Raw genomic sequence first — 11,775 nt, forward strand, 5'->3', positions numbered from 1 at the left:
CGTGGTATCGTTATACCAAGTATAGTAGGAGACAGTAGAATATATAATTATAAAAGCGCTACGTTAAACTAGGTGTCATGCGCGTGGTGCGTCTACGCTCGGATATAATATCTTGCGTCGTTACCGCGAACGACACGCGTATGTGTGCATTATTTTCTTATCGCGATTAACGATTTTATTAGCGATTAACTGGTACGTGTGTACGAATGCACACAAATAAAAATAAGACATATACTTGTTCTATTGACACGGGTTATCTTGTGGGAATGCTCAAACCAACGCAGTTCGTCTACGGCGGTGAAATATCGGCATAAGCTGTATCACTACAGTAGTAGGTATTGCCTGTTATTACAAGCTCGCTCACAATATTGTGTTGCGTGTTGTTCTGTGTTGTTATGCGGATACTCAATCCTATTCATACAATTGTTCAGGCTTGTTGACTCTATAGTGGGTACTTAAATATAATATTGTAATTATATAATATTGTATATAAATTAAATAATTATTTTAATTATATAATTTATAATAAAAATTAACAATGAATAAATGGCTCATAAATAAAAGACCTCGTGAGGATGATGATCAAAATTCTGAAAAAAAAAACTCGAAAAGCTGATAAATGTTTCTAAAACTAAAAAAAGGAAATATGACGGGTTTTATTTAAAATTAGGTTTTACTTGGACTGGAAGCTTGGACGAGCCTAATCTACAGGGCGTTGTTTGTTCTGAAATATTATCAAACAATTCTATGAAACCATCATTTTTAAAACGCCATTTAGAAAGTAAACATAAAAATGTAGTAAATAAAGAGTTACAGTACTTTGAACGTCTTTTAGAAGATCTTAAAAATAGGAAAAACAATATAAAACAGTTTTTTGGTGCAGAACAAAATGAAAATGCACTAAAAGCTTCTTACAAAGTAAGTCATTTGATCGCAAAGTCTGAGAAAAACCACACTATTGGCGAAAACTTAATCCTTCCAGCCGCAGTAGAAATTGTTTCTTGCATGTTTGGAGAAAAAGAGGCAAAAATAATTAAAAAAATTCCATTATCAAATGATACAGTTTCAAGGAGAATTAATGATATGGCGTATGACACAAAAGAACAACTTGTTCGAAGAATTCGAGGTAGCCCTTGCTTTGGGATACAACTCGACGAAAGCACGGATGTCGCTGGCCTAGGCTAACTGATCGTTTTCATTCGTGGTATATTCCAAGATGAAATATTTGAAGATCTTTTATTTTGTAAGACACTTAAAAACGTCTACAAAAGGTGAAGATATTTTCAAATTGCTAAATTCTTTTTTTTCTGAACACCAGCTTGAATGGAAAAATTGTGTGTCAATGTGTATGGATGGTTCCAAGGTTATGAGTGGTCACATCACAGAGCTGGTAGGCCATATTAAAAAAGTTTCAGCTGAGTGTAAGTTCACTCATTGTGTTCTTCACCAAGAGGCTTTGGCAGCTAAGCACCTCTCTGAGGAACTTAAAGAAGTCCTTGATCAGAGTGTAAAAATTGTAAACTTCATTAAAACTAGGCCTCAAAAATCTTGCTACTTGAAAATTCTATGTCAGGATATGGGGAGCCTTCATGAAAATTTATTGCTTCACACTGTAGTACGATGGCTATCACGGGGAAACGTTTTGTCCTGTGTGTTTGAACTCCGCGAAGAATTGCATATTTTTTTAACAGAACACAAATCGCATTTTTCTTCAGTAATTAATGGATTTAATTGGCTTTTAAAATTGGCGCTTATTTAAGTGATATTTTTGAAAAACTCAACATCTGGAATTTATACATGTAGGACAGTATTTCTGATATTTTACATGTAGAAAAAAAACCAATACAATGATTAAAAAAATCACTCTCTGGGAAAAATAAATACAAAAAAAAAAAAACTGTGAGTCGTTTGTAAGATTGAATATATTTTTGCAAGATAATAAGAAAAATTTATGTAATTTTACTGAACTCAAGACTCAAATGGTCCAGCACTTGAATGCACTGAAGATCCGTATAAGAGAGTATTTTCCGCCTTTGGAGAAACAATATGACTGGATACGTGATCCCTTTGATGTTGATGCTACAGACACTAAACTGACTACTTTGAAAAGGAGCAGCTCATTGAAGTCTCGTGTGATCCCTGGATGAAAAACAAATTCTTAAATTTGGGTACTACATTGTTAGATTTTTGGATCTGTGTTGGAAAAGAACAAAAAGAACTGTCTAGTACTGCTATCAAATTTCTAGTTAGATTTTCCACCACTTATTTATGTGAAAGAGGTTTTTCAAGTTTAACTTATGTTAAATGTAAATATAGAAATAAATTAAATGTAGAAGATGATTTAAGATTGTATTTAACTAAATTAGAACCCAATATTGATAAACTGTGCCAACAGAAACAAGCTCACCCAACTCACTCATTTCTTTGAAAATAAACGCTTATAGTTTTTAAAATTTTTTGTATATTGGTATTTAATAACTTAATCTTTTTTTTTTTTTTTTTTTAATTCAGCAATCTGTTACATGTAGAACAATAAGCTTAAGTGATATAATAAATGAAATAACAGGAAATGACGGAATGAAAGGCCTCCCAGTTGAGGTACTTCGTAACTTAATATTAATGAAATAATAATTTATGTAAGTCTTTAAATTTTTTTATATATATTTTAATTTAGTAACTAAGAAGGGGTACCCAAAAAAATTTATTGATAAAAAGGGTTACAGTGTTTATAAAAGTTTGAGAATCTCTGCTGTAGTCAATACAAAAAACATTGAGCAATTAAAATCAATACTTGAAATATGAGATTTATTTTTAGATAAAAAAAACCACGTTCAAATGTTGTCAAGCTCAAATCCAAAATGATATTCAACTTCATCGTCACACCTTAAAATGGTATCACGCTCGGGAAAATCGATCAGAAAATCTTAGTTTCAACTTTTTAAATTACGTAGAATGAAATAATTTGAACTGAAAAATATGTTAACGCAATAACATTAGGTACAAATTAAAAATGCAATCCAGTGACTTAAACTTAATTGTATAATTTATACATGTAGATACGACATAAATATATTTTATTCACATAATTATATAGCAAATTTATATAGTGAATTAGTCTCATATATAATAAAATAATAGTTATAGTGTGTACATGTTAAAAACGAAATTCTAATTACTATTATTATTTTTATATAGTTTGGGAAAATAATGTTAAATTTTAAATTATAAAAATTATAGCTTAAAAATACCATTGTCATAAAATGTTAAATAAAAATATTGTCGAGTACTCATAATAGAAGAAATTATAAAAAAAATATAATTATAAAATATTACAAAATTAATTTTGTTCAATTTTATAAAAGTAAACAAAAACTGATAATAAAATATGTGTGTTATCTGTTGTCAATAGATTTAGTATTTCAATAGACGGTCAGTTTGTATGAGTAAAAAAAGAATACTCAAAAAATATATTATTTTAATATAAAAAATGTAATGTAATAAAAAAAAAACAATTCTTTAAATTATTATTCATGAAAGTTTTGAAAAACAGGTCTATTTTAGTTAAAATTATTGATCTATGTAATAATTCTTCTTTTTAATGCATATTGTGTGATAATCACTGTGAGTTTACACATAGTACGAGATAACGAGTTCACCTTGATGAGTTAAACCAAGCAAAACAGAAATCTTAAATATAGAAATTCAATTCCATTATATTGAACTCTCACTGAATACATTTACACGGTTTTCTTTATTATATTTTTGTCTTCAGCTTCATCGAGTTAATTTGTTTTTTTCAATTCCATCGTTCAACACCATTAACTTAAGTTTATACATTTCTTTATATTTAATTAAATTATGTCATAATTATTCGTTCCCAAAAAATGATTGTTATTTAGTTTTTTATTCGTTTTATAAGAATACACATTTTAGTTATTTAGTGTCAAATTTTTTTTTTCAAATAAATTAATGTGTTAACAATAAGTCAATGCTTTTATCTTGCATTCAATTTGCTATTGAATATTAACCGTAATCATTTTTACTTTTTTCATAGAATAATATAGATTATTATTTTTAATTAAAAAGTAAATTCTTGTTTTTACAGAACATTAACCATTTATATTTCTTATTGTGTAGAATTATTCCACAATAATCTTATGTATTTCGATCAATTATAATTTATGAAATAACCATATAACTACTACTTCCTAAGTACTAAATGATTTTTTCATGAATAAATATTTTATTAGGTTTTAGTTTATTAGAAATTTCGGACACAACCATAAAAATTTTTTTAAGATATTGTATTTATGTTTGATAATATTATACCAATCTATAAACAAAATTATATACTATTCTATTTACTATAAACAAAATATAATAACTAGTACAGCAATAATTAATGAACGAAAAAAATATATCTTATTATCTTAATTTTAGTTTTTTTTGGATATTAATTATTCGTAAAATGTTCGTAGGTAAAGTATTTATAAATATTATTCTGATTTAAAAATTGCTGACCAAATAATTAATTTTGAATATTACATTATTTTTTAGATAGTTTTAATATTTAAAAGTCTTATTTTATCACACCTTAAGTGCATAAGTTACAATCAATATAAGTTTAATTGAAAAAATATTATACCTTATACTTATAATTGGAATTATGTTTTTACACTTATATTTTAGATTTTGAATAAAATACGCAATAAAAGAGACTTTCATTTTTCATATTTTAGTTATTTACTTATAACTCCAAAAGTAATGTGGCTAGAAACTATAAACTTTTATCCTATATCAAAGACATATTTTTTCATTATTTAAAAAAGGGCAAGTACTTTTTGTTTAAATATAGAACGTTGAAAATACCTAATTTTTTGAAATATTTTATGTAATAACATTTTAATTTTTGTATATTTAGACTTCAAAATTTAATATCGCTTTACTCATATACTTAATTTACGATACTGAAAATTGTTCAAAAATCTGTAGTCAAAATTGTATGTTATAAACGTTTGAATAAATTATTATACAATTTTTACAGAATTTAATGTTTTTACATTAATTTTCAACTTAAAATATATATTCAAATTAATTAGTCTATCTAATCATAATGGAATGTTGGATACAGATAGAACAACATGTTTTGAATATTTGGTTATAAATATTTTCTTTTGTCGAACTAGAAAATGTTAAACAGGCTGATAAAAAGAGAACCTACCGAAAATTAGGCTAAAAACTGTAAAATATATAAACAGTAGATTTTTATACTGAATCTCTGTTCAAAATCGTTTCACAAAAGAAATTAGTTATGATTGCATCTAAATTCAATACACTCATTACCATTATCCATCCCCGAGGACTAAGAATGAACTTCCACTATCGTTAACTTACCGGCTTTTTATAAATATTTTTTTAAATTATATTTTCAGACAAATTATTTTTATTTCTTTCAGAAATTAAGAAGTTCAAATACTACAACAAATAATTTTAATGGAAAAACATAATAAGATAGATAGAAGATAAAACTGTTACTTTAAATAAATTTAATTATCTATTCATATTTTTGAATTGAGTAAAACCATATCATTTAATATTTTAAAACATTTTACTTGCCTTTAAAAATCTATCTGTTGATTTATATACTATTGAAAAACTATAAAATTTAAAAATTTAAAAAATTAAAAAACGCAGCTATATTTCTAAAAATATTCTATATGATTGTAGTTGGCAATAAAACATTTTAGACATCTTTTTTAGTTGCTTTGACGTCATAGCACTATAATACGTTATTATAGATTATGATCATAAAGATGTATTTAATTTTAATTACATATAAATTAATCATTAAATTTATTTCTTTAGATAATTTAATCCCAATTGTTGATATAATAAGTGAAAAATGTAACGAATATACGATTATAAAATTTTACATTTATATGTATAGGGAACAAAATATATATTGCTAATGAGTAGATTAAAATTAGATTTATTCAGAAGTTGAATTTATATTCTATTTATGTATACTTTAAAAATAGTTATAACTAGTTGTATATTATATTAATTTATTCGTTTATTTAATATTTATCTATAGTATATCATATAAATTAATAATATGTAGTTACTACCTATGTAATCGGTGAGTATTATATTGTAATATTATAAACATCATGTTATTCAAAATTTTGTTCACAAAATGTTTGAACACTCTACTTGTACCAAGGGTACTTGAAAACTAATATTTAATATATTAAAAATTAAATTAAATTTTTCGCTATAGTAAAATATTTTATTAATTATATAAACATACAGTAAATATTATCATATAAATTTAAAATATAGATTTATTTACTACATTTTTCTATTATTTAATTTAATTTATTAAACTATTATAATTTATTTATTTATTTATTATAAATACTAATTCTAATATTAATTTATTTATTAAAACTAATTATACTATTCTGATACGGAACATTAAGATTATAATATACAGAACTAAGGGACAAAAATAAAAAAATGTATGATACTATTATTGGGTTTCCTCGATGCACTATTTCTCTTTGTAGCCACTTCTAATGTTATAACGTTTAAGATGACAGTGTTGATATTTAACTGAAAGATTTTAATTAAATTTTTTTCGTAAATGGCGGTGAGTACCTATGAGTAATATATTATGATTATCTATCGAATGTATAAACTGTATATCGTATGCTTCTATAACATTATTACGATTAACTTCTATTCGATTATAGGTTGCAATCGATATGATAACAGTTTTTTTATTTAAGACGTTGAAGGTATTATTTTACGTAATTTAAATTAATTAAAGTATATTGATTTAGTTCATTTTAATCAGGGAATAAAAGTGCTAAATAATTGAATGGAAAACTATATATTATTCTTATTATTTAAAAGATAAAAGATAATGAATTAAATAACTGGTCAAGACCTAAAAAAAAAATTAAATTAAGATAAATACTATATGGTATTATTGTTCGTTCGCATTATGATAGATTGACATCATGTGAATATAGTTTTATATTATATTATATTTATTTAATATAATTATAAATATTTACACCAAATAATATAAAACTACCTTAACATTTAAAGTTCTAATTATGTGTGTTCATTATTATACATAGTGTATTAGCGGATGTATAATAATACAATAAAATATAATATAATAAGACAGTAAGAGCTCGGGTATTTATAATGTCTAAAATATACAATTAAAATGTAAAATAAATATTAAATATAATTAAATTAAACACAAAGTAGCTATTTAAAGTATATGTATATTGATAAGTACATAATATATCCTGTTAGGGATATTTTTTGAGTATAACAACTTTTAGATTCAAAAATATTTTATCTTAAGTATCAAAATTGAATCTTTAGATTATCTAAAGGTGACCTCAATTTTAATGTTTTAAGTGATCCTAGTACTTGACGGTTATTGTTACACAAACAACTAGATGATCCCGATGACACTTTCTGGTTGGCGAATCGTAGGTCGATCCCATAAACTATTTACAACAATTTTCATTGCTTGCATCCGTCCAAAATCAATGATCCGCTAGTTACCAAGTGAAAAAAAAATACTCAAAGGAATCTTAGGAAAATTCTGCAGTTTTATCAAAATATTGAAAGCTCCAATAGAAGCCAAATAAAAATAAAATGTTAGGTGTTCAACATCTAATAACATTTATAATAAAAATAATAAAATTCAATATTGTTATGAACATGTGTAAATAATAAATAAACATATGGTACACATAATATTTACGTAAATAATTGTTAGTGTGTGTTTATACTCATATTTAATAAAAGTTATTATAAAAAAATTAAAAATTTTTAATATTAATGAGTTAAACTTAATAACGTTTTTTCGACTTTATAAATCAAAAGCAGTTCCTTTATTTTTTTAATTTTAATAATAAAAACATCAAAGAATAATTACAATGTAGTTTTTTTGTTTCAAAAACAATTTTTTTTTTCAAGAAGTTGTAGTTCACCGAAGAGTGTGTTCAATTTTAATCGATTTTTATAATCAGAAATAGATAATACATTAAAATGGTATTTTACTTAAAAAATATAATATTTCGGTGTATCCGAAAAGCTTATTATAATTCAGTTTTGAAAATATATTATTCAATTATTATACTTTTATTGATAGTTAAATAATATTTAAAAATTGAGAAACAAATACAATATAAAATGTAGTAGTAACTAACCTAAATTATTAATAGTCTTAGGAGATTATGTGTATTAGATTGCCTAAACTTTTTTCTTTCTTAGGTTATGATATTAACAAACATAAAATTGTAAGGGGCTTCGCAAGGGTATGGCAATGGGAACATTTTTTCCCAGACTCCAGTCTAAAAAAATTTAAAAGTATTAAAGTATTTTTCTTTATAAAATATTATTATTAAATTTAAATTTATTAAACTTAAATTTATATTTAAGTGTTATTATATAAACTAAATTTTCGATTATTCTAATTTCTAAATATTTATAACTGTCATTTATTATGGTTATTGTGGGAGTGTGAAAAATTACATAATTTTGTCGGAAATTACGTAGAAATTCGTTATCGCAAGTATCGACACGACAGCATGCAAGTTCTTATTTTTTATGGCTGTTTAAACATTATCTAAGAATAAATTAAATTTTTATTAAATGTGGTAACTGGTAATATATTGTTGAGAAGTTATTAAAAATGTAATTAATTGTATCGATGCATTTAAATTACCATTATTAGTTGAGGTTTGAAAAACTATATTTACCAACATTTTACAAACCTGGAGTGTATTTTTTTTATCACAATACATATACTATATTATTGTATATTATTTTTATGATTAAGAGCCTTCAAATTCATTTGTCCAATCCCTAAAAATCCTTAGAATAACTCTAATATTGTATGTTAATTATATGAGAACTGTAGCATTGTTAAATGTTGTATTAGTGTACATTCAATGAAATTATATTTCTAAGAAAAAACACAATAAAATCCTTACTGTATCAGTAGTTTTTTTTTTATACTAAAAGTTTTCAGTAGCATGAAAATTACTTTTGACTCAGTATTAAATCAAACATAAAATTGTCATAATTTGACTTTTTGTAAATACTTTTAAATTCATTAATATCGCTACTATACAAAATATAATTTTATTACGATATTTAGAAATAATGTTGCATATAATTAAAGCAAATTAACACTACGTTTCTCATAGATCACTTAATTAATTCATTTAATATAAAATATATAGTATTTTTTATTTATCTCGTTTACAGAAATTTACAGTTAAAAAAAAAATAATTTTTCATATTGTATTATTGTTTTTATTACCTTTGTCACCCGAGCAATAATGCTTTCAACCTTAGAAATAAAAAATGAAAGCACAAGCAGAACAGTATTTATGCATAATTTGTACTAATTAATATTCATAAGATCATTTAATAGTAAATTAGTAAGTATGATTTGCTAATACGTTTTATAGAATTTTTTTTCAATTAATAAAATTATCAAATATGATGTGTGCAAGTACAAGAAAAATATAACTGGGTAATACTCGTACATACATTTATGAGAGTTCAATGACCATTCGTCTCATTTCTTTTACTTCTAATAAGTAAATTATTATTGGTGTATCTAATATCTTATTATAATATTGTATTTTATTAGTTTCAAAGTTTGTATATTACTGTATGAATATAAGTTACAAATATTTTGTTCTGTAAGTCAATAACGAATAAGAAAATGACTTACAGTTACAAATTGGTTCACTCTGAATACATTTTTTTTTTTTTTTTTTTTTTTTTTATTGAAATATTAATTGTAATACATGAAAACTATATATAAAAGAAAAGTTTGATTATTTTTATAATAGTGTTTCTGCTATATTTAATAGGCGAAAATCACTAATCACTAATGTATTAAAATAAATCTGATGCCATCATTGAAATTATTCGATATAATATGTCATGTCAATATAAATAATATATAATATGAATGTTGCATGAAATTTAATCATTATTATGGTTTAAAATAAATAAAAATCATACAGCAATTTAAAGGTTTTTAACGTCTTCCCAATATTGGTTTATAATATTGCTTTACGTGGGTTTTATTTCTAGGGATAACTACGTATTCTTATAATTACTGATGCGTGATAATTGTTAAAGTAAAAATGTCGATAATTTGATAAAAATGATATTTGTTAATGTTAGCCCCTGTGTTTTCCAGTCTCCATAAAAGAAATTCCAAGTATACCCTATGACGTAAATTCTTTTACGCTAGAGGTGATCCATGAAAACGTACATTGTAAAAAAAAACAATATAGCACATCTTAGAAAATCAAAAATAGAATTAGATTTTTATTAAATAACAACTAATAAGAAAATATATATTTGGTTGGGTATTGTATAATTACAATAAATACGCTGTAATTCTTATTAGATGTTTTTCATTAATTGCTTTTAGAAGAAAATTGTTCATTCGAAGTCAGTAGACTTTTTATTATTTATACATAAACGCGTCACATTTAATTGTTGTTTGTATACAGTTAAATAATGTACTCCAAATTAGGTTATAAATAAGATTTATATATATATAATTCAAAGATGAGCTGAATATTTCCACTGAAAAATATACAGTTTTTGAATAAATAAAATAGTTATCGTAATAGTTATCAAAATTAAAAAATATATGAACAATAAATTAAACGAAAATATTTCATGGCTTGTAATGAAGAGACCTTGAAGGATAGTTAAATCTAAACCTCTTAAATTCAACTTTGTATTCTCGAAAGACAGTGGTTTTAGAATCTATAACAGATGGCAACTACACCGTGCATTATTTGTAGAAAAAGAAGTCGTCGACCCATTGGTAAAATATCACCAGGTGAAGTTTATAGAGTGAGTATCCGCATAGAACATTGGACTAAGCTGCTCGTAGCTCGATACCTTGCTAGTGGAGGTCAACTATTTTTCGATAAAGAAATACCAAGAAGAATCTGGAAGGGGACCTCGTCTATTTCAAGCTACATTTTTTTCGTTCCTTCTAACCGACGTTACTATGTTGTCCATATATGCATTTTACTTTGAGGTCACGATAAATCAAAATTATGATTTTTCGTTGCAATAATATGTGCATCATCCAAATTCCATCCACATAAATGGGTGTGTTCCACGAAGACAAGTTCGATTGGAACATCCTTCTTTGTCGTAGTTCATGAATACGTTTACAAAACTTGTACGGTATCAAGTAACAATTGTTTAATTAAATATTTGTTTTGTGGTATCATGAGTCATGACAAACGATAGCGAAAAAAATGAATTAACACTGTGTATCATCGCATAAGCAGTGGTGTGGTTATAATCAGTAAATAAAGTGGATAGATATAATTATTTCTTATTTAGACTTCGATAAATTCATTGTGTACAATTATGACGTTTTTTTTTTAAATTTTAAAAATTACATATTGTTGTTTATTATTTTTGTTGGTCATCTTCCGAAAATCTTATAATTATTTTAATTAGAAATATAAAGTTGCTATGAATTTATTTTCTATACATATAAACAATGAAGAAAAATTATCTTTTAAAAAATTGAAAAATATCCACTGTAATTAAAATGTATGAATAAATCTATATTTAATAATTTCATATATATTAATATACGAGCTGAATTATAAAATTTGTACAGAACAGTCGAAGCCGGGGTAAAAAACGATACCGAAAACCACTAAACGTTGAACTTCATAT

At 24.5% G+C, this 11,775-nt stretch overlaps 1 protein-coding gene across 1 annotated transcript; it reads left to right on the forward strand.

Annotated features, from left to right (window-relative positions):
• The first annotated feature begins 1,216 nt into the window (after nt 1-1,216).
• Nucleotides 1,217-2,147, forward strand: LOC112689731 (zinc finger BED domain-containing protein 5-like). Its single transcript, XM_025563558.1, has 2 exons — nt 1,217-1,507; nt 1,974-2,147. Exons 1-2 carry the CDS (start codon nt 1,217-1,219, stop codon nt 2,145-2,147), a joined length of 465 nt encoding a protein of 154 aa, XP_025419343.1.
• The last annotated feature ends 9,628 nt before the right edge of the window (nt 2,148-11,775 follow it).

Source organism: Sipha flava, unplaced genomic scaffold (assembly GCF_003268045.1).
Source record: "Sipha flava isolate LNK unplaced genomic scaffold, YSA_version1 46_pilon_pilon, whole genome shotgun sequence".
Lineage (NCBI taxonomy): Eukaryota > Metazoa > Arthropoda > Insecta > Hemiptera > Aphididae > Sipha > Sipha flava.